At 30.6% G+C, this 22957-nt stretch overlaps 1 protein-coding gene across 2 annotated transcripts; it reads right to left on the bottom strand.

Moving 5' to 3' along the window:
- Window positions 1-2196: 2196 nt before the first annotated feature.
- LOC123205363 (ubiquitin-conjugating enzyme E2 variant 1B-like) lies at window positions 2197-10604 on the bottom strand. 2 transcript variants are annotated; one of them, XM_044622306.1, is made up of 5 exons: window positions 10448-10604; window positions 6568-6707; window positions 2791-2916; window positions 2581-2707; window positions 2197-2429 (listed from the first exon to the last, which is right to left on the bottom strand). In XM_044622306.1, exons 1-5 carry the CDS (start codon window positions 10473-10475, stop codon window positions 2371-2373), a joined length of 480 nt encoding a protein of 159 aa, XP_044478241.1. In that variant the 5' UTR covers window positions 10476-10604; the 3' UTR covers window positions 2197-2370. The 2 variants fall into 2 exon arrangements, with proteins under 2 accessions (XP_044478241.1, XP_044478242.1); XM_044622307.1 differs by lacking the exon at window positions 10448-10604 and adding an exon at window positions 7742-7760.
- Between the last annotated feature and the right edge of the window lie 12353 nt (window positions 10605-22957).

The raw sequence follows: 22957 nt of genomic DNA, 5'->3' as shown, positions 1-22957 counted from the left end.
TCCTCAAGAATGCTATCAAACACGTATATATTATTCTGGCTGTTTCACATTTATTCTATAATTTTGAAGATTAAAAAAAATTATATTAATATACAAATTTCATTTTACAAAAATTCAATAAAAACAGAGGGAAATTCTCATTTGGCTAAATCTTACCACCAAATTGATAAAACTTGAGAAGATTAGTTTAACAACATATTGTTAGATTCTCTTACTTAAATACGGATATATAAAAGGACATTAACGTGTATACTTAGGTTATCTAATTCTATATTTGAGATTTTGTGTTTTAATTAAATTATATTAAGAATATTTTATTAAAATATATGTACAACGAATTTTTGTTTTTTGTGTAATTTTGAGATTAAAAATATATAAAATAATTTGATTGAATAGACATAGAGTGAATTTTGATATAATGCTATTAGTACAACAAAATCTTATTGAAGAAATAAAAGGATCTTATTTTGTGGTTTTAATCTCAACACTTATATTTGTTGGGGCTTGGGGCCTAACATCATGTAAAGGGCAGGAATATTTTTCCAAAAGGAGGTGCTTTCTTTCTCTTTAAGCTAGAAATAATATTGGGTGGAATCACTTTATGTTAAAAGGTAAGATTTTTATAATTTCAATAATACTTTATATATAAACAGTTGAGTTTTAATGAATATAAATTTATTAATATAACTAATATATCATCATATAATTAAGTAATTTTAAATTAAAAATAATTTAAATAATTTGATCATCCGATTTGTTTATATCTGATAATAAATACTCTTTATATATGTGGTTTTAATATTATTATATTTTAGAAGTTACTTGCAATCCTGAAACACCAACCTTGTGTTATCCATTAATCATGGACAATTTTATTTCTTTTGCTCTGATTTTCTTGTTATTTTGCCACAATGGGTCACACTAATTCAAATATTCAAGGTTTTTTTTTTTTTTTTTTTTATTTCACCTAAGCAAACTTAAATACTCAAAATTTAGGATTTGATTCAATCTGAATTTAACTAATTCAAATTGAAAAGGCTAAGTCCAAGCCAAATATTAGGCTTATTTTTATAAATAAATTAAGTTTAAATCGATTTGAATATTTAAATTTAAACCAACATGAATTAAAGCTATAATAAAATAATTTTCAAACTAAATTTAAAACTTAAACTGATCTTTTGGATTCAAATAAATCTGGATTTAAGCTTTATTTAAGCTTGACTTGAACTGAATCAATTTTCACTTTTTCACTTTTTTATTTGAATTTTCCATTTAACATGCCTTATTTAAAGATAATAATATATTTTATTTTGTAATTTGTATAAATTTTAAGAGCAATGCTATATACATAAACCAGATACATAACTTTATGCAAAAACAATGATATGTTATTATATTAATAATACTCTATTACAGAATAATATGTTATTGTTTGTGTTCATTATTTATGTACATAATTTTACTAAAATTTTAAAAACATATTTCTCGATATTATCATACTAAATTACGTTTTTTAAGTTTTTTTATTTGAATTTGTTGAATAATATGTTTTTCTTAAATTTATATGCACTTAATTTCATTTGTGTGCTTGAAGTCCGGAGATGAGATTCGTAATGTAATTATAGATTTCATTTACTAATTAAGAAAATAATAAATATACTTTTAAGAATGACTGAACTAGATTTAAATCAAACCCGGACAAGACCAACTTCACATAGTTTAAATTTGACTCAAGATCAATTTAATTTTAGATTTAATCTAAAACTTACTCAAACTCGAATGTTTAGATAGACTTGAACTCAACTCATTTTCTAAAAACATCTATAATCCTTGACTTAACACAGACCTGTATGTGAAAATATAACGATCTCTGCATTTACAGCTTAAGCATTTCTTTACATTTCTACCAAAAGCCACTTTCAACTCACCAAAGCTTGAAGTAAGTAGAAACTAAACCAATATTTGGCTCAGCCTTTCCAGCTAAACCCAAACATAATTATAATCAATGTAGATTGATTTCACATGCTAATTTGGACTTATATTTTTATTTTTATTTTTTGTTTGAACCATTTCTAGAGAATCCACATACACACACAAAAGAGGTTCAACACACTGGCATGGTTACATTCAGAAATGTATTGTGAGAAGACAGAGACTGAGACGGGGACCAAGACACAGATGAACGACACAGTTAAATTATGAACATGCCATAGATTCCAAATAAATCTTATTTAGCCACCATTTGATGGAACTAATGAAAACTTTCTCAAACATGCATATGTATTCATGTAACAGCCGCAGTTCAAATAATATATTGTATGTATAGACGTTATATACATTATCTCACCTTCATACACGTCTCGGTGTGACTCAGAGAATACAACACTTGAGCACTAATCCCTTGTGATCCATCCTTCCATCTTCATTGCCTGAAAACATGATATACATACACATGTATATAAACAAACACACACAAATCAATTATTTTGTTTCCCCAACCTGCTCCTTTTTTAACAATGAAATCTAGTGAGAAGCGTAATGTATAGGTTCAGACAGAAGTGAAAAGATAAACTGACGCACCTTCGGGCGGTTGTGCAAGCTTCCAGTTTTGTGCAGACATCATTTCTTTCTTCAGTTGAGTCAAAATGTCCTCCATTGTGTACTCCCTTTGCCAATTAGCAAGCATGGGAAAAAGACTTGGTTCAACCTAAAAAAAAAAACAAATCAGTATATTTTTCAATCTGTATCACAAGCATATAATGTTAGTGTCAATAGAGTAACAAGACTCACCACTCCAGTCTCCTGATTGACGCAGGTCATATTTATCCGGGTTTGAAATCTCACACTTGGTGGATTGTCTGGATAATCTGTGCCACAGAGAAGTTTCAACTGGTAGATACGTCCTTCATGCACAGTCTGACATGAAGAATCACTACATAAGATAAATTTCCTTCCGAAAAGAACAAAGATCTAGATCTATGTGTACTCTAAGAAATTACAGCCAAAGTCCCAGAAATGTCAAAAAGAATGTAAGTGCAAACATCACATAGTTTTTAAGGAGTTGTTTCATAAACCACAATAGGAAACACGTGTCCGACAAGATTGGGCACTAGATATGCATAGATTGAAACACAAAACACAGAGGACACTTGACAATAGATTGAAACATGTAACGATTAGGCTCAGTTTATGTGGATCGAGATCTAACAAATGGAAGATTTTATCCAGGAGCACAAGGTAGTGCAGATGTAATAAACCATATATATGAACTTTTTTCAGACCTAAGTATCCTGAGTTTCATACGATCCAGACCTTAAAACTTCATCCATCAGTCACTCAACTTTTTTTGTTTACAATTCAGCAGCTCAATTTTACTCGAGGATTATAAAATCTAAAACTTCAAGAAGATTAAAATCAGTATTGTGCAGCAAACTCCCGCGCCTTACCAAGGTAAGTTTATGTCTCCTTGTTTCTCTTTATATTCATGCTATCATTTTCCTTTTCATCATTATTACAGTATAACCTCAGGCTCTTTCCTTATTTTCTGTTAAAGTCTTTACTCTCACTTTTCTTCAATTAACCTCTGTTACTTTAGTATTTCAATTCACCATTCATATCTCTCTCTAATTAATTGTTTCCTTTCATTTTTGTGAAGCTTCCTTTTCTCTTCCTTAATACAACTGAACCAAATTCCATGAAAAGGAGAAAAAGCAATTCATTCTTTTGCTTTCTCTAACAGCCTTGGCCTTCTTTCTTATTCAATTCCCTTTAGTCAAACAACCAACAAAAAGCATTAGCAAACTGTAAGGAGATGATTTATGAGGGAAAAGAGATATTGAAAAGGAAAGAGACAACAAATGAAGTGTATTTACGAGGGAAGATTCAGATATTATGCATTTAACGTGCTTGGTTGGGAAATTCAAGATAAAAGATGGGTGAGGTGGTTCATGGAAGAAATATCTTGTTTATGTTTTACATTGTGACTGTTGGCAAGTTTGGATTTGTTGCACTTGTACTGGAAATAAGAGTAGATTTGAACATGTAATAGAGCCAATACCAGAATATATGCATAGAAGAGATCTGGTATAAGCAAAAATGAATTTCAAGTATTTATGCATCACCCTTTAAAATATTTGGTGAAGTAAATTTCATAGAACTAGATGAATTCATTTTATCAAACAAATTTAACAAGTTTTTCATGAAATTCCAAAACAAAAAGGTTAACAATCTTAATTGACAAAAGTCAAAATCCTTTTAGCTGTACCATCATACAAGAAAAAAATAACAAGGAAATATAGATGCCATGTGAAATCAAAAGGCTCCACTTTTTGGGATGGCAAAAATGTGGGTTTAGGACATTAGGTAAAATCATACCCAATCCACATGAAGTTCTATCAAATCCAACCCAACCTCTTCTTAACCCGACCTATTCTTAAAATTTTAAGAATAGGTTGGAGTTGGATTTTCCATAACCCAATCAACTATCTACAAAAATCAAACCCAATCCCAACCCATTCTTAAACCCATTAATTTTAATATGAATTATAACTCTTATTTTTGTACTTATGTATAAATGGTTAGGTTTAAAATAATAAAAATTAGACTGAAAACTAGAATAAAAAAAAATATTAAAAATTTTGGATTGGATAAAATAATAAAAATTAGACTGAAAACTAGAATAAAAAAAAATATTAAAAATTTTGGATTGGATAACCGATAACCCAATCTATTATTCACAAAAGCTCAATCTAACCCAACTGATTCTTAAAATTTTAGGAATGGAGACAACTTCTTGGGGGTTGGATTGGGTGCACTCCAATCCAAATTCACATATTTTCCATCCCTCTAATCTCCAAACTTGAGTTCCAAGTTTCAGCAATTCTTCAAAATGAGTTAAAATACATATTAGTTATACACGTAAAACAAATGAAGATTAAAACCATATATGATGATATGAAAAATATAATGACAGCAATAACAAGAATATCTAAAAGAAACAAGGCGACGGAAATGTTGCGGAAGATTAAAGTAAGCAAATTTAATTGTCAAGATAGGGATTACAGTCCTGCAATGTTCATTGAAGCACAAAAGCTAAGATGCCTGGTTAGAGAGGGTTAGCAAATGTATTAGAGGCATACCTGCTTCGGTAGGGCAGAGCTCGTGGTTAGATAGGTTTTAGATAAGAGCATGTGGTTCTAAAGATTGATTGTATCACCTAAGGTTTCAAGTCTCTAAAATCCTAATTTGACTAATTAAAAAAGTCTTCCAGCACACCAGGATGGATGATAATAAGAATAAGACGTCTAAAGAGTCTCATATCACAACATATATTAGTTTCAAACTCGACATATATTTATCCTTTTCCTTCTCAAGTTCCTTATGAACCAATAAAACATGTATTTTAGATCCAGTAAAATATTTACTTAGATCAGTAGTAAATCGATTGCAATATTATATTCCACTTTTTAATCATCCTCAGCTCCAAACCAAACACTGCTTCCACTACATAATAAGTTGTTATCTTTTACTGCATAAACATGATCATTTTCAAATGTTAGCCTCATGGAATTCTTGAACACAGGTCTCCGTCCAAACTCAATCTGGTGATCCAAATTTACTCACAAGAAAATACATAATTGCACTCAGACTTTGTAGCACTTAAAATCTAGAATATAACTTCTTGATGTACTCTGTCACAACTTCTTCACACTAGGACTTGATTTTTATGGGTATTGAGATTGAGAATGAGATGGAAGGTTCAGAAAATAAATTCAGAAAATAAAGAGTTGATTCCAGATTGGAAAAGAGAACTTATCAAATCAATGAAAAATTATCTACTTAGTTACAGAATAATGGTAATTACTAGTCCAATGAAAAATTAAACCACATAAATTTTACGCACTCTTATGAAATAAAAAAGGATTGTACACAAACTCAGTTCACTTTTGAATCACTCAAATAGTTCATCTAATTACTGGATATTTGCCCTTTTTTTGCAATATTTTTTTACCATTGGAGTTTGAGAAAAGTCTGTGAAGAGAAAGAAGAATGAAATTTGGGTTTCAAAGAAACATGTTGCTTTTCCACAATTTTAATTGAATAGATCTTCACAGAATGAGTGCTTTTATGCTGTTTTAATGGTTGGTAAGGAAATAAACATATGTACAAATATTGACCATTCAATATTATGAGTAACATAAGTCATAAGGTCCTCAAAATTTTAGTGAAAAAATAAAAATAGAGAATCTTCTCCATTTATATCTCACCATGTAACTTTGAAACCATAGGAAAGTTTAGATCAAAGGTCTTCATGGAATTGGTTACCCAAAATTATGGGAGTATTAATGGACCAAGAATAAGTAATCTTCTCTCCTTATTCAGACCCAATATGAGATTCAGACTACAATTGTGTAATATAAACCAAACCATTCTATCTAAGGTTCAATAAGGTCTCCATTGTGGTTGACTCAAACTTCTCAACAACTACTAGGTCAAACAAAACTCTTACATGTGTATGAATACTCATGCACATCCATATAAATTGAAGGAGAGAGAAAGAAGACGTACATTGGGGGGACCTATAATAGTCCCAGTCCATGATTGCATTAATATATCATCAGCATCATCCATTCCATAGCTGACAGTCCCATCCCCAATTCCTTTTTCTCCTCTCTCAAGCTCTTCCAGTAATCTGAAATTCCTAGGCACTGCAAAAATTCATAATTTTAGTTACAGCAATCATAACTCATGGATGCATGCAAATTAAGTATCAACAAAAGAAATTAAAGGAAACATTCCAATACGCTATTATATTTACTAATGAAGAATTTCCAACAACAGAAATATTAAATCTGTACAATTTATTTTAGCACCATGTAGAGGTTTCAAACATCAAATCCTTCTAGACAAGGCATCAGTTTTAAGCATTAAAAAATAAAAAAAAAAATATCTGAACAGATGAATATAAATAATGCATAAGCTGACCAACTTTCCAGTTTTATCCACTTGAAGTATTGTACAATGTAAAACACCCCGTTAAACGATTCTAAATATGCAAAAGTTAAGAACATTGGTGCTTCTTAGATACAAATTTTATAATCCTTAGCTAGGAAAGGAGTCATAATTCTTAAGATACACTCAAATCTCATACATCTTTAAAAACAAAGAATGACAATGTTATATGAGGTAACCAGAAATAAATTCATGTTAAATCATCCAGTCTTCTACAATAGTATGTAAACAGCACTTCATGGAGATATCTAATACCTTAATGAAATTGATATGGACATTTAATACATCTTATCAAGACTCAAGAATTAATTTAAGAAAATCAAGATGACGAATTTGCACCAAAACAATTAATTCAATCACATGAATCATAAATGATAGAATAACCATGGGACCCTTAACTAAGCTACAAATGTTTGAAATAGCATTCAGCAGAGTTATTTCTGTCCTATATATGCATAACCAACTCCTAAATAACCCTCCAGATTGGAAAGCATCTGTGGATTCTTTAGTCATTAAGCAGCCAAGGCCTCGTATATTTATTTATCTTTAACTTTTATTAATGATCTCCATAAAATATAATAATATAAAGATAACCCCACGGTTTCAGTTTCAGTAATCAAGGAATGAAACTCATAGAAAACTCAAATGTACTTAAGTCATCTCCATTGCATTAAACTGAACATGGTGCACTATCATTGACATCATAAAACACTTCAACAATGATAATTACCACAGCTGTAAGTTGATGCAGCTCTGCAAAGTGTTTGGCTTGTGTTGATTGTTAGAGGTGATTTGAATTTCAAACAATAGCACTGAACTTGCCATATGACTAGGGAAACAATCAAATATTTGTTAATCAGGTACTATTTGAGCACCTTCACAAATAAAGATTATCCCTAAACCCTATCCAAACCTAGAAATCTCCCAAATCCACTAACCTCTTATAAGATTCAGCTTAAAAACATATGTGTTGCCGAAATGATTCTGTTGAACCCTTTCTTTTCATCAGGATTACCTATAAAACCCAATAAAGCTACTAACTGAACTCAAAATTCAGGACCACATTTACTCATTAATACATTATTACAATTTTAAGTTGTAACAACAGGGGCCCATAATATACTTCTTAATTCTATGCATATGTCAATGTAATGGATTATGAAACTGGAAAAAAAGGGATAATCAAACTAGACATCATATGGCTACATATTGCAATGAAGAGGTCCACCCACAACAAAAGCTGCAACTAGCAAAGCAAAAACCTCAGGCTAATTAGATACATGTAAGATAGGCATAACATTCTTTTACAATTTCAGCCTTATATTATATTATACTATGACTTCGGCTTCATCCGAGGAACAGACTCAAAGTAATATAAAAATTAAAATAATGCCCCAAAACTAAGGCTTCACTGACCTTATATTCTCATATATATTGTGCAAATACATGAATAAATTGAACCAAAGTTCTAGACCAAGCTTCCACTTGATAGCTAAATGGAAAACTTGCAAAGTAAACACACAGAACATTCATAACCATACTGGACCTTATCCAGTCACCTCAAAAAGAAAAAAATGAAAGAAAATAGCACAATTGACAAGCTAATACAAAAGCAAATTCTGTAGTGACATGTCATCCCAAATACATCCCATGCAGGAGGCTTAGATATCAAACATACAAAGACTACTCTCAAGACCCCCTAATCATCCAATGTGGAACTCAACAATTTTCTCCTCCTCCCCCCCCCCCCCCCCCCCCCCCCCCCCCCCACCACACACACAAAGATGAGATCATCAGAGGTCACAAAACCAAAATTTTAATCTCAGTTCACCACATTATGGGGTCTCAGAGTTTGACTCTAATATTAATCTGTTAGTTAAAAAACTCAAGAGTGCTAATCTATCGAACACTCAGTGTATGGAAATAGGCTAAAAATCTCAAGTAAAAAACAATAATGTCTAAACAAATGCAGTTGAATCACAACATAGAAAAGATCAATAACACAATGACCACATAAATGTGGCAGGGTAATTTGCTTACATCCACACTTCATGAATTTGGTTTCTTAATTTGAACCAAAACAAAAGTTACAAGACACTCTCACACCATCACATTAGTTTCAAAATAAAAAACATACTCAAGTCAAAATCAATCATAAAGGATATTATAAAACTAAAGCCAAAACATAAGTTCTTATCTGCAAAAGGTCTCATCTTTCACTAACTCTCTACTTATTTAACAAAGACTCACACAAAGTCACAAACTTACTCAAGAAAACACAATTTTGTTCTTAATATGCAACTGAACAAATGTGAGCCAATGTTCAACAACTCTCAGTGAAAGGAACTTTGAAGCTTTGGATTTAGCGAATATTTTGGGTGTTTTGCAAAAGCATCCAAAAATATTTTCAATCTATGTGCTACTCCTTTGACCAAAAAAATATATTAATAAACACGAACAAGTTCATCACATAAGAACCATATTTGGTCAATTCTTAATAAAGGCCAAAACTGTCTTTTCTCTTTATAAGCTTATAAGAAGCTTTTCCTTCATTATCTTAAATAAGAGTTAGAGAAGAATGAAAACAGGACTAGAGAATATTTATATTTTCATTTCAGTATTAGAATATTCTCTGAGATTGAGCATCGCCTGTTACTTGAGATTAAGTAAACATCTTATTTCTAACACTACTATAGTGGTTCTAGAGTTTCTTGTAACTTTTGTTTTGTATCATACATCATGACCCGTGAATGTAGGCAACTTGGCTGAACTATGTAAATCAGTGTCTTTGGTGTTTGCCATGTTATTGATCTTTATATAGTTTAACTTGATTGCATCTTTAATTTGGAGATCATTAATTTACATGCCTCAAGTGATCAACGATTACACAATTGGGTACTTTCCACTTGGGATGTCTGTAACATCGGAAAATCACACTATCCATACTCAACTCTAAATTTTGTTTAGTATATGATTTAATCATTCCCAATATAAATTAAAATTTAAGCTTTGTTAGCTAGTATACCTTAAAAAAATTCCAAGAAATTGGCAACAAAATTTCATCAACAACACCAAAGTCACATTGTCAACTATGACACAAAGAATCTCAATAAATTTATAAAATTAAAATGAAACAGCTTCCATCATTATAACCCTATCCTATTTCTTCTGGGATTTGGTGGTTGTGATAAAGAACACATTGTTCAAGTACTCATCAAAGCCAGTGATCCACCAACAATTATAACCCAAACCAGCAATAATAGCAAGATCATGTAACATTTACAAGCTCAAATCATAAAAACCCCTAAATTATGTAAATCCACAAAGCTTCGGCAGATAAGAACGAGTAACGATAGTTGATCAAATTCAATAGTGGCAATGAATTGTTATAAATAACAAGAAAAATTAGGGCTTAGAGTAGTTTCTAGAAGCTTACCGACAACACTTGACCCTTCAGAGCCCATTTTGAGAGCGTTTGGATTCAGAGATTTGACTGAGTTAGGGTTGCTCTGTTAACAACTGTGAATAAATGTTAACGATAAGGAAATGTTTCGCTGTTGTCCGCTTACTGTTGTTCCTGTGCGCCTCCGTATCACAAACAAAAAAATTACGGAAGTTATTTTCAAATCATTACGGCTACTCATATATATATTTTTCTACTATTATAACTAGACACCGCCGTGGATCGTACCTGGTCAAATTAGGCAGCCCTCTTGTATTTAAAGGTCGTGTCGAGTTAAGGTTTGAGAAATGGCAAGGCTTGGAACACGGTCCAAAGTCTTCCTGAACCTTTTAGCCAGTTGATCTTTTATATTATATTTATTTACTTTTAAAAATTTTAATTTTTTGCAAGCCAGATCCTAAGACCTTGGCATGATCTATACAGCTCGTGGCCCTGACACAACTGCAAAATTATGGACCATTCTTGACTCATCGGACATGTTTATCTATGAAATTTTAGAATTTTTTTTAACTATATGAACAATTAATAATTAATGCGTCTTAATTTTATGATTTGAAAACTAAAGTCAAAAGTCGTGTTTTCAAACTTAGACCCAGTATTGGCCCGATCAAGGGATCAGTGTTGAAATGATGTGAGCGTACACGGATTAAACTTCTTTTTATTATTGAATAAAACCAAATAAATATGTAGTCCATAAAAATTTTATTTTGTAAATTTGATGTGAACATTCTGAAATTTGACTAGTACACTTCATGTTATAATTATTAAATCTGGGTTGTAAGTATAGATTGATATACGGTTATTAGGTATTTTTATGGGAGAGCGTAATTAAGCCTTTAACCCTTTTGGTAATTAATTAATACAAGCAAGGTCCCTTTCTAAAATATAATTTAAAAGGGAAATTGTAAAAAATAGCCAAAATTTAGGGGGTCTAAGAAAATTGTCCAAAATATTCAGGTTTAACAAAAATGCCTAGGTTTTGTGAAATGACGAAACTGCCCCCATATATAAACACAGCAAATTTCCTTACTTCCCACGGTCATTTTACTGTGTAAATTTAAAGAAAATTTAAAATTTCCCAATTTCCCACTTTCCCACGGTCATCCCACGGTCGACCAGATTTTCATAGATTTTCTTGCTTTCCGGCAACCGCAAATGACAAAGACGGTTAGTATATCTCCCGTAATCTTGTTTGAATCAAGTTATTGCTCATATTATTAAGATTTGATTGAGATTTTGAGGTTTCAAATTTTAGGGTTTCGATTTGAATAATGCTTAAAATGTTTTGATTCTTGGTTGTTTTCGTTGAATTGATTGAGGGGTTTTGTGTTATACAACTTGTAGATTTGATTTATGAAAAAATCGGAGGCCAAAACAACCAAATTTTGGCCGAAAATGGCTGCCGAAGGATCGGCAGTCCGATCGTGGGAACAGTATTTCCCACGGTCAAACGATTTCTCCCACGGTCAGCAGACATTGACCGTGGGTTAGGGGGGTAAAATAGCTTTGTTAAAATATTGGGGAGCCGAAGAGATTCCTTAGAACACAACGGGTTTTTCTGAAATTTGTCATATAACAGTTGACTTGTTTTAAAAAGGAATTTTCATGAGGGGGTAAATTGATAATTTTGTTATCTAGGGTTTCTGATCGTTTAGTTTTCGAATTTTATATCTGTTTTTTCTGTTTTAGGGTTTTTCCATATGTAATTTTCAAATTTGAGATTCGATTTTTTGAATTTTGGAGCTTTTTGACACAATTTACGATGTAATGACGTAATTTCAACTCAATATTTCGATTTTTTTATTTATAGGATATATTGATTCGTGTTTTTAAATTTCACTTCCGTTTTTTTCGAATTTCACCGTTTTATGATAGATCGACTCGTATTTTTCAGATTTTCGAAGAATTTTTAAATTGTTGTCATTCTAGGGTTTTTCAACTTTTAGAATTTGAATTTCAGTTCCGTTTTTTCGAATTTCACCGTTTTAAGATAGATCGACTCGTATTTTTCAGATTTTCGAAGAATTTTTCGATTGTTGCCATTCTAGGGTTTTTCAACTTTTAGAATTCGAATTTCAGTTTCGTTTTTTTTGAATTTCACCGTTTTACGATAGATCAACTCGTATTTTTCAGATTTTCGAAGAATTTTTTGATTGTTGCCATTCTAGGGTTTTTCAACTTTTAGAATTCGAATTTCAATTTTGTTTTTTTGAATTTCATCGTTTTACGATATATCGACTCATATTTTTCAGATTTCTAAAGAATTTTTCGATTGTTGCCATTCTAGGGTTTTTCAACTTCTAGAATTCGAATTTCAGTTTTGTTTTTTCGAATTTCACCGTTTTACCATATATCGCCTCGTATTTTTCAGATTTCTGAAGAATTTTTCAATTGTTGTCATTCTAGGGTTTTTCAACTTTTAGAATTCGAATTTCAGTTTCGTTTTTTTGAATTTCATCGTTTTACGATATATCAACTCGTATTTTTCAGATTTATGAAGAATTTTTGATTGTTGTCATTCTAGGGTTTTTCAACTTCTAGAATTCGAATTTTAGTTTCGTTTTTTCGAATTTCACCGTTTTATAATATATCAACTCGTATTTTTCAGATTTCTGAAGAATTTTTTGATTGTTGCCATTCTAGGGTTTTTCAACTTTTAGAATTCGAATTTTAGTTCCGTTTTTTCGAATTTCACTATTTTATGATATATCGACTCGTATTTTTCAGATTTCTGAAGAATTTTTTTATTATTGTCATTCTAGGTTTTTTCAACTTTTAGAATTCAAATTTCAGTTCTATTTTTTCGAATTTCACCATTTTACGATATATCAACTCGTATTTTTCAGATTTTCGAAGAATTTTTTTATTGTTGTCATTATAGGGTTTTTCAACTTTTAGAATTCAAATTTCAGTTTCGTTTTTTTGAATTTCACTGTTTTACGATATATCGACTCGTATTTTTCAGATTTCTGAAGAATTTTTCGATTGTTGTCATTCTAGGGTTTTTCAACTTTTAGAATTCGAATTTTAGTTTCATTTTTTCGAATTTCACTGTTTTACGATATATCAACTCGTATTTTTTAGATTTTCAAAGAATTTTTCGATTGTTGCCATTCTAGGGTATTTCAACTTTTAGAATTCGAATTTCAGTTCAGTTTTTTCGATTTTCATCATTTCAGGATATATCAACTCATATTTTCTTATTTTCGGTCGATTTTTTGATTGTTAACATTATATGGTATTTCAACTTATAGAAATCACATTTCATTGCAGTTTTTTTGTATTTCACCGTTTTTAGCTATATCGACTCGTATTTTCTAGATTTCAATCAATTTTTCGATTATTGACATTTTAAGGTATTTCAACGTCTAGAATTCGAACAATCTTATTTGTTAAGTTTTGTCATTTCCTTTTTGATTATTTCGTATTTTTCTTCTTTTTATGTTTTTTCCACGAATACATTTGTTTACATATTTATTTTTTTGAATGTCTAACAAATTTTTAAAATTCGTGTAGGATAATTCTCGCAAAAGAAAACGGGTTGACGGCGAGCTGCAAATCCCCGATGAGTCCAGACACTTCCGGGCGATGTGATATGTCATGCACAGCGTAACGCATTATCTAGGATTACTTCTACATTGACCCCGGATCAGCTTCGACTATTTGAGAGGACATGTTTCGGGTATCTCCTTCGTTGACTGTAGTGTGTTTATGTTACGTTTTTTTTGAGTGTTTGGCGTTGTCACGGAGCTACGATTTTCCCCGAAAGTCGTCTACCTCTATGCGTTGACGTTTAGCGTCGCAGTTGTATTTTCACTGTATCAAGTAGCTCACGGATGTATATTTAGTTACCTCGTTGTTTGTTTATCGTTCTTCATATGTTCGTATATATATATTTATTGTATGTGCGTATATGTATAATGTACTTTATCTGTCATTATATATAGATATGTATTTGATTTCATTCTATATGTGATTTGAGTGATGTATCGTAAAACGGTGAAATTCGAATTCTAAAAGTTGAAATACCCTAGAATGGCAATAATCAAAAAATTCTTCAAAAATCTGAAAAATACAAGTCGATATATCGTAAAACGGTAAAATTTGAAAAAAACAGAACTGAAATTTGAATTCTAAAAGTTGAAATACCCTAGAATGACAACAATCAAAAAATTCTTCGAAAATCTAAAAAATAAGAGTCGATCTATCGTAAAATGGTGAAATTTGAAAAAACGGAACTGAAATTCGAATTCTAAAAGTTGAAAAACCCTAGAATGGTAACAATCAAAAAATTCTTTGAAAATCTGAAAAATACGAGTCGATCTATCGTAAAATGGTGAAAATCGAAAAAACGGAACTAAAATTTGAATTCTAAAAGTTGAAATACCATAGAATGGCAACAATCAAAAAATTCTTCGAAAATTTGAAAAATACGAGTCGATCTATCATAAAACTGTGAAATTCGAAAAAACGGAACTGAAATTTGAATTCTAAAAGTTGAAAAACCCTAGAATGGCAACAATCTAAAAATTCTTCAGAAATCTGAAAAATACGAGTCGATCTATCGTAAAATGGGAAAATTCGAAAAAACGAAACTAAAATTCGAATTCTAAAAGTTGAAAAACCCTAGAATGGCAACAATTGAAAAATTCTTCAGAAATCTGAAAAATATGAATCGATCTATCGTAAAATGGGGAAATTCGAAAAAACGAAACTGAAATTTGAATTCTAAAAGTTGAAAAACCCTAGAATGACAACAATAAAAAAATTCTTCGGAAATCTGAAAAATACGAATCGATATCTCGTAAAACGGTAAAATTCGATAAAACGAAACTGAAATTTGAATTCTAATAGTTGAAAAACCCTAGAATGGCAACAGTCGAAAAATTCTTCGGAAATCTGAAAAATACAAGTCGATATATCAAAATGCCCCCCAAATTTTAATAACATTTCTTTTGACCCCTCAATTATCTATTCCTAAAATTTCATTAAGAAAGTTATAATGCTCTTATAATGTTTAATATCGCAATACCCTCCTAATTTTAATAAAATTTCATTTAACCTCTCTCGTAAAACGGTAAAATTCGATAAAACGAAACTGAAATTCGAATTCTAAAAGTTGAAAAACCCTAGAATGGCAACAGTCGAAAAATTCTTCGGAAATCTGAAAAATACAAGTCGATATATCAAAATGCCCTCCAAATTTTAATAACATTTCGTTTGACCCCTCAATTATTTATTCCTAAAATTTCATTAAGAAATTTATAATGCTCTTATAATGTTTAATATCGCAATACCCTCCTAATTTTAATAAAATTTCATTTAACCTCTTCTGGTAAGTGAGGAGGTTTATATAAATGAAGAGAAGGGTAATTTTGGTATTTTAGAAAAAGTCATGGGCATTTTTGCTTAGAAATAGTGAATTTGGGCATTTTTGCTTGAAAATAGTGACTTTGGGCATTTTTGCTTAGTGGGAGGGTATTTTGGCCATTTTTGATAATTTCCCAATTTAAAAAGACATGAAACTTCTTGGCACCATATTCTGCAATGCGTTCTACAAAATCTGGGAAGGAAGATTTTACTCTAAAATTGACAATCAATTTTCTCTGGATCAACATAATGGCACAAACAAGTTTGTCTATGCTCCTAATCCTTTAATTACAGTGTTTCATAGTCTAATGTGTTTAAATTATGAATTTGGGCATAAATTTAGCTTATGTAATTTTATGAATGACATTGAATTTCATTTTTCTACCTACATTTGGTATTAGAGTATCACATTTAGGGTATTAAACCTGTTAATTTTGAGAAAATTAAGTAATTTTGTTAATTTTTTGTCAAATTGTTGATAATTGGGCATGAAAATTATATGATTATGTTTGTTATTGATTATACATGCTTTTTAAAATGTTTTTGGACTCAAAATCGATTGAAATTGATCGAAATAAGCTTTGAATCCATTTAGGTAACTGTCTCGGTGAATTGTCTATTCCAGTCGATGCACTCACTGTTGTTAGTCAGAATTGCTACAGTTGGAGTCATTGGTGTCCAAGGATCATTTCCCTTATGGTTCTTACACCAATCATCAATTGGAACAGTTGAATTTAGCATTGATGTTGTTAGGTGGCAATTAGGGTTCTTGGCGAATAATTGGTTTGGGAAAACCCAATTATCCAGGTTAACGATCAGCTAGTTGATCGATCTTTGGATCGACCCGATTGTTTGACCCAAAACTTGGGTCAACCCGAACCACCATTGGCTCCGCGCATGTGGGCAAGTGAAGGCATGTCATCAGCATGTGCCATATTCTGTTGGTGTGTGTGGGTGCGTGTGCATGTTTTTTCGATGCGTGGTGTGTGTTTTTCGTGTGTGTGGGCATGTGACGACATGTGTGCATGTTTTCCAGTGTAAGTGTATGACACATGAAGCTGATTTTCCTTTGTGTTACAGTGCATATTTATATTCTGAATGTGCACATGCTTGTTTTAATGTATTATATTTCATTTAGAATACATATATGATATTATTATGTGATAAGATTGTTGTAATTTGAGAGTTAAAGTTCCCAAATGATTGTTTTGTTCACTGTATTTGAAGTAATGTTGCTTAAATAGATTGTCAGAAATAAGAATGGTCAATATCTCATGAAATCTTTGTTGAGACAATTTTTGCTTAGTATCATAAGAATAAATTAGTGGCTTATCAGAATATTTAACCGCCAAAGCGATGCTTTCATCGAAATTGATGAAATATTCCATCTGATAATAATATATTTTTTAGTTGTAATACATGTAATTTTCTACCCAAAGGGGGTTATTATGTGTATTAAGACAATGGTAGCATAAGGTTAATTATATAAAATATATTGTCCATGGTCATGAATAAATCCAATACACCCAAAGGTAGTTGTATTTATTCAATCAACATGTGCTTGCAATTAAAGGGAGGATGAACATTGGTCTAGAAAGTTTATTTACCCAAAGGAGATGTTTCTTCCGAAAATCAATTGTTCATAAGATCCTCATATGGTTTTATAACCTTATGCTTTGAGATTCTAATAGTATATCATATTTTTTACCTAGAGGAGAGTTTATGGTGATGTAATAGTGATCCCAATTTAGAATAATCTATAAGGTTTTGGGGCAATTCTAATTGGTTAATTGTTTATATTACTAATCAGTTGCATTGTTTACTTATGAATTCAATTACTATTGTAGTGAACAACAATAATGCTACTATTTAGCTCTTGACCATGGTAATTAGTATCTTATTATACAATATGATACAAATAAAAAATAATATGTATCTTATAGTGTATCGAAAATTGATCCGATACAGTGTGCGTATCATACGATATGATACATATCAGTCTTATTGATAAAATTAACCATATCGAACAATACACCTTTTTAGACTAAATTGGGCAGGTCAAATTCAAAAATGGGTCACCAAATCAGATCAAAATAAAACCGATTTTAAAAATTATTACATTTAATTTAAATTTTTTAATTTTTAAAAATTGATCTTCATATAAATTCATAAACTCGTTAAGCTGTCAACAACGTTGTACTGCCATTTTCTCTAAACTTTCCAAATCCCTAATTCAAAAACTCTGTTGCAGCAAGCACCAACAAAACCCAGCACCAACAAAACCCAGCACCAACAAAACCCAGCACTACAAAATCATTAAAGATTCTGCAAATGATTAAGTAGTGCAGTAAAAGTAAATTGATTCATCTTTTGCTTCATGTACATGTTATTTACTTACAATAGCACAAAAAAATTATATTATATATGTTGAGTTGCCGACAACCCAACCTAACACATGGTAAAAGAAATACTTGCTTTTGTCTCATTATTCATGCTTTTAATAAAAAGGATGGAAACTTTAATTGAAATATGAAAGAAATGGGATTGTTGGGTGGGTGAAATGGTGGTCTCAGGTTGTGAAAGAAATTGGAGCACGTTTGAACACGTGTATTTTAAAAGAAGGAATCATTCGGAGCAACAAAGATAGAATGCCCTTGTCTTTGTCAAATATAACCTTCAATTGGAAATGAGGCAAAAGCTTAGCGAGGACAAAGGAGAGACTTATGATCCAATATGTTTATCAGACTTAGAATCTAATGATGAGTGGATTATGGAAAAAGAAAATCCTTGCTTGTCGGATGATAATTCATGGACAGATGTTCAAGAATGCTTCAACATTGATGAAGGTGCTCCTAGCAACAAAAGAGCTAGAGATATATCTTTCTTTGATATTAATTTAACTATCCTTTTAATATAAAATTGAATGTACAATGTATATTGATGGTTTGATGATTTCTTTATAGGACCAAGGAATTTGAATGCTAGCAAGAAAAAAGGTGAAGAAAAAGTGGTTGAAGATAATGAAATGGAAGTTATGCATGAAGAAGATAAAGAAATTGAAAAGGAAGATGAGTGACCTATTTTGCATGATAGTGATAATAATAGTGGAGATAAAAATATTGACTTTGATTTTAATAATATAAATGATTGATAAGAAGATATTATGATTTTTGCTTGATATATTTCTAGCAATTCTTTTTTACTATTGAATGATTGCGAGCAAAACTTGAGTTCTTTCAAGAGTGAAAGTTGAATATAGAATGTTTTGGTTATTTTGATTTGGTTAATCGATGTAATATTTAAGGATATGTTAAAGTTTGAAGTAAGAATGATTTTCTTATGGTAAAGTTGGATATTTAATATATTACTTTATATTTTTAGTTTTTTTATTGCATTATTATTTTTCATGATGAAATTTAATTCATAATTATTTTTGTATATTATTTTTTGACTAAGTTAGTTACAATTTGATGAGATAATTTTAATCTTTCATTAATATTTGGATTGGAAACATTTGTTACATTAAATTGAAGTGGAATACAAAAAGAAAATATAAAAAAAAACTTTAATTTATTTTTTAAAATTTATTATTATTTTATTTAAAAAACGTATCATACGATACAATACATGATACAAAAAATTAGGTTTACGATATACGATTCGACTATCATGTTCTTGACTGGTTGTAATTTTAAGACATAAAGATCTGATATAGAATTTGCACTAGGCATTGCTAATATTGATATGGTCTTGCAAGTCGATGAACCTTTAAGACCCATTGATGAAAGTTTCATTGCTAAGAAAGAGTATTATCCTAAATGAGAAAGATCTAACAGACTTAATGTTATTATTATGAAAAGGACTAATGTTGAGTATCTTTTGAGTAGTCTGCCATAGTCAACGAATGCGAAGAATTTCTTGACATCATTATGTAGAAATATTAGGTTTCCAATCATGATGAAACTTCCTATTAATGAGTGAGCTGTTAGGTGTTAGATATGACAACTTTAAAGGGTAAGAGAATTCATTTTGAAGATTGTGGGGATATAATCAAAGCTAAGAAATCATAATATACCCCTTTAATGATAATTATATTGTCTATTATATCCCCAATTCCTTGCTTGTAAATTCAGTCAGATTAAAACAGTTTATAATACTATAAGAGAGAATTGGATTGGCAATGACCTTATTACTAGGTGTGTACTGAAAAGGAGAAACTAAAGTTGGAAAAGTTGGAAACAATGAATATGATTAGTACATCTAAGAGTCAGTCTAAGGGGAAGTGGCAAAATAAGAAATTTAAGCCTCATGCTCCAAGGAGTCTTAGATGAAAGTAGGAATGAAGGATAAATACTTTTTCTACAAGAAGAAAGGTCATATAAAGGCAAACTGTGAGAAGTTCAAACCATGGTTGGAAAATATGAAGAAATAATAAGGTAATGTCTCAGCCTATATATGTTTTAAATCTAATCTTATTGATGTGCCTAAGGATGATAGGTGGATTGACAATGGTGTTATTATTCATGTGATAACTCTACGAGGCCTAATCAGTTGGTGCAGGGAAATTGACAAGGAAGCCAAACTCAAAGTGAGAAATGATGTTGATGTAAAAGTCATTTATATTGAAATGTCAAGTTATCATTAGATATTGGTTTTGAACTATGTTTGACAAAATATTTTTATGTACCTTCTTTTAAAAGGAATTTAATTTCAGTTTCTTTTTTGGACAAACCTTGTTATACACATATATTTGGAAATAGAAAAATTGATTTAGGGTTTAATTCATAGTCTGTTGGCAATTATTTTCTTTATGATAATTTATATAGACTTTGTTTGGCTACCAATAGCGTTAATTATTCTTTGAATGTTGAAAATGTTGGTATTAAGAGATCTTTTATTAAAGAGAAGTCATCCTTGCTATGGCACAGAAAGCTAGGGCATATCTCTAAAGAGATAATAGACAGATTGATTAAAGATGAAATCCTTCAGAACATCAACTTATTCAAATTGAAACCACTACTAACAATATTGTTTCAGATTCCGCATTAGTTTGGTTGCTTACATCTAGTACTATACTTGATAAGCCCACAGTTGTAATTTTAGTTAGATGATCAATTAGACAAATGCAACTAGCCATTTCTGATGATTATTATGTCTATCTTGGCGAGTCGGATTATGATATTGGTCAGATTGTAGATCCTATGAATTTTAAATAATTCATTTCTTGTCCATAATAAGATAAGTGGTTTGAGGCTATAAAGGAAGAAATGCAATCTATGAGTGATAATGATGTATAGGATCTAGTAAAGCTCTCTAATAGGGTTAGACCTATTGGTTGTAAATGAGGTTTAACGACCAAGAAAGACTCTAAAGGAAGAGTTGATAGATTTAAAACTAGATTGGTTGTAAGGGCTTTACTTAGAGAAAAAATATAGACTTCAATGAGACCTTTTTCTCAATGTCTATTAAAGATTCATTCAAAATTATTATGGCTTTGGTGGCTCATTTTGATTTGAAGTTTCACCAAATGGATATTGAAAACAACTTTTCTGAATAAAAATCTTTATGAAGAAGTTCTATATGAAAGAACCATAAGGCTTTTAAATTAAGGGAAAAGAGCACATGGTATGTAAGCTAAAGAAATCTATTTATGGATTGAAACAGAAATCTCAATAGTGGTATTTGAAATTTGATAAGGAAATAACTTCGTATGGATTTGTTGAAAATAAGTTCGATGAGTATGTATATATCAAGATCAGTAGGAAGAGAATCATGTTTCTAGTCCTCAATGTTGATGATATTTTGTTGGCCAGCAATGATGATAATTTGCCTCATGATTCAAGCAAATTTTTGTCTAAAGCTTTTAATATGAAAGACCTTGGAGAAGCATCTGTTATCCTCAATATTGAGATTCATTGTTATTGGGATTATCACAAAAGATTTACATTGAACGAGTGCTTAAGAGATTTAATATGCACAATTGTAATAGTGGTGAGGTACCTATGGTGAAAGGAGATAAGCTTAGTGTTAAACAATGTCCTTAAAATGATGTAGAAAGGGAATCTATGTCTCATGTTCCTTATGTTAGTGCAATTAGGAGTTTGATGTATGTTCAAGTCTGTACTAGGTCGGACATAGCATTTATAGTGATGTGCTTGGTCATTATTTTTCTACTTCAGGTACTAGTCACTGGATTAATGCTAAGAAAGTCATAAGATATTTACAGAGGACAAAAAATTTCAAATTGGTATATAGAAGGGTTAAGAATCTTAAAGTAGTAGGATATTCTGATTCAGACTTTGGTGGTTGCGTGGATGATTTCAAGTTTACTTCATGATTTATTTTCATGCTCGCTGGTGGTGCCATATCATGGAAAAATGCAAAGCAGACTTTGATAACATCTTCAACCATGTATGTGGAATTTGTTGTTTGCTATGAAGCAACCATACAAGCAATGTGGTTGAAGTATTTTATTACTAAGTTTCAGGTAGTTGAATCCATCTCTAGGCCTTTAATGATTTACTGTGATAATAATATAGTTGTATTCTTTTCTAAGAATAACAAAATTAATAGTAAATCAAACCATATGGAAATAAAGTATTTGACAGTTAGAGACCTAGTCAAGAAATGTGGCTTTGTTGTAAAATATATCAATACAAACTCCATGTTGGCGGATCCCCTAACCAAAAGATTGAGACCTATTATTTTTAAACAACATGTAAAGAATATCGGTGTCTCAGAATCTTTTGATATTTTGGGTTAGTGGGAGGAGTCATTAATGTATTTTTTATATTGTGATTGAGCATTCATACTTACTCATTATGATATATTTATTGATTATTATAAGTTTATTGAATATATGTGCATATATTTGTACATACTATTGTATACGACATGTGTATCAAGAATAAGATTTATCTTGAGTATAATAGTTATATGAGCATTTAACATATATATATAATATATATATATATATATATATATCTCGAGATAATTAGTGAAATGTGTAGACTTCATTGGAAGTTGTTGACTTTATTTAAAGTTGTGAGTTTCTCTTATTTCTTTTGAAATATAAAGGTTCTAGAAAAATCATAAAGAGAACCACTATATAAT

The sequence above is a fragment of the Mangifera indica genome, unplaced genomic scaffold (genome assembly GCF_011075055.1).
Source record: "Mangifera indica cultivar Alphonso unplaced genomic scaffold, CATAS_Mindica_2.1 Un_0004, whole genome shotgun sequence".
NCBI classification, from domain to species: Eukaryota; Viridiplantae; Streptophyta; class Magnoliopsida; order Sapindales; family Anacardiaceae; genus Mangifera; species Mangifera indica.
This window is presented reverse-complemented; position numbering and strand designations above follow the sequence as displayed.

Bases quoted from the DNA above. Each gene is read 5' to 3' on its own strand.
- LOC123205363 (XM_044622306.1), bottom strand. From the start codon at position 10,475: ATGGGCTCTGAAGGGTCAAGTGTTGTCG. The intron at 2,917-6,567 runs GTACGTCTTCTT...TCTTCATGTCAG, and splicing joins CTATTATAGGTCCCCCCAAT to ACTGTGCATGAAGGACGTAT. The intron at 2,708-2,790 runs GTGAGTCTTGTT...TTTTTTTTTTAG, and splicing joins TCAATCAGGAGACTGGAGTG to GTTGAACCAAGTCTTTTTCC.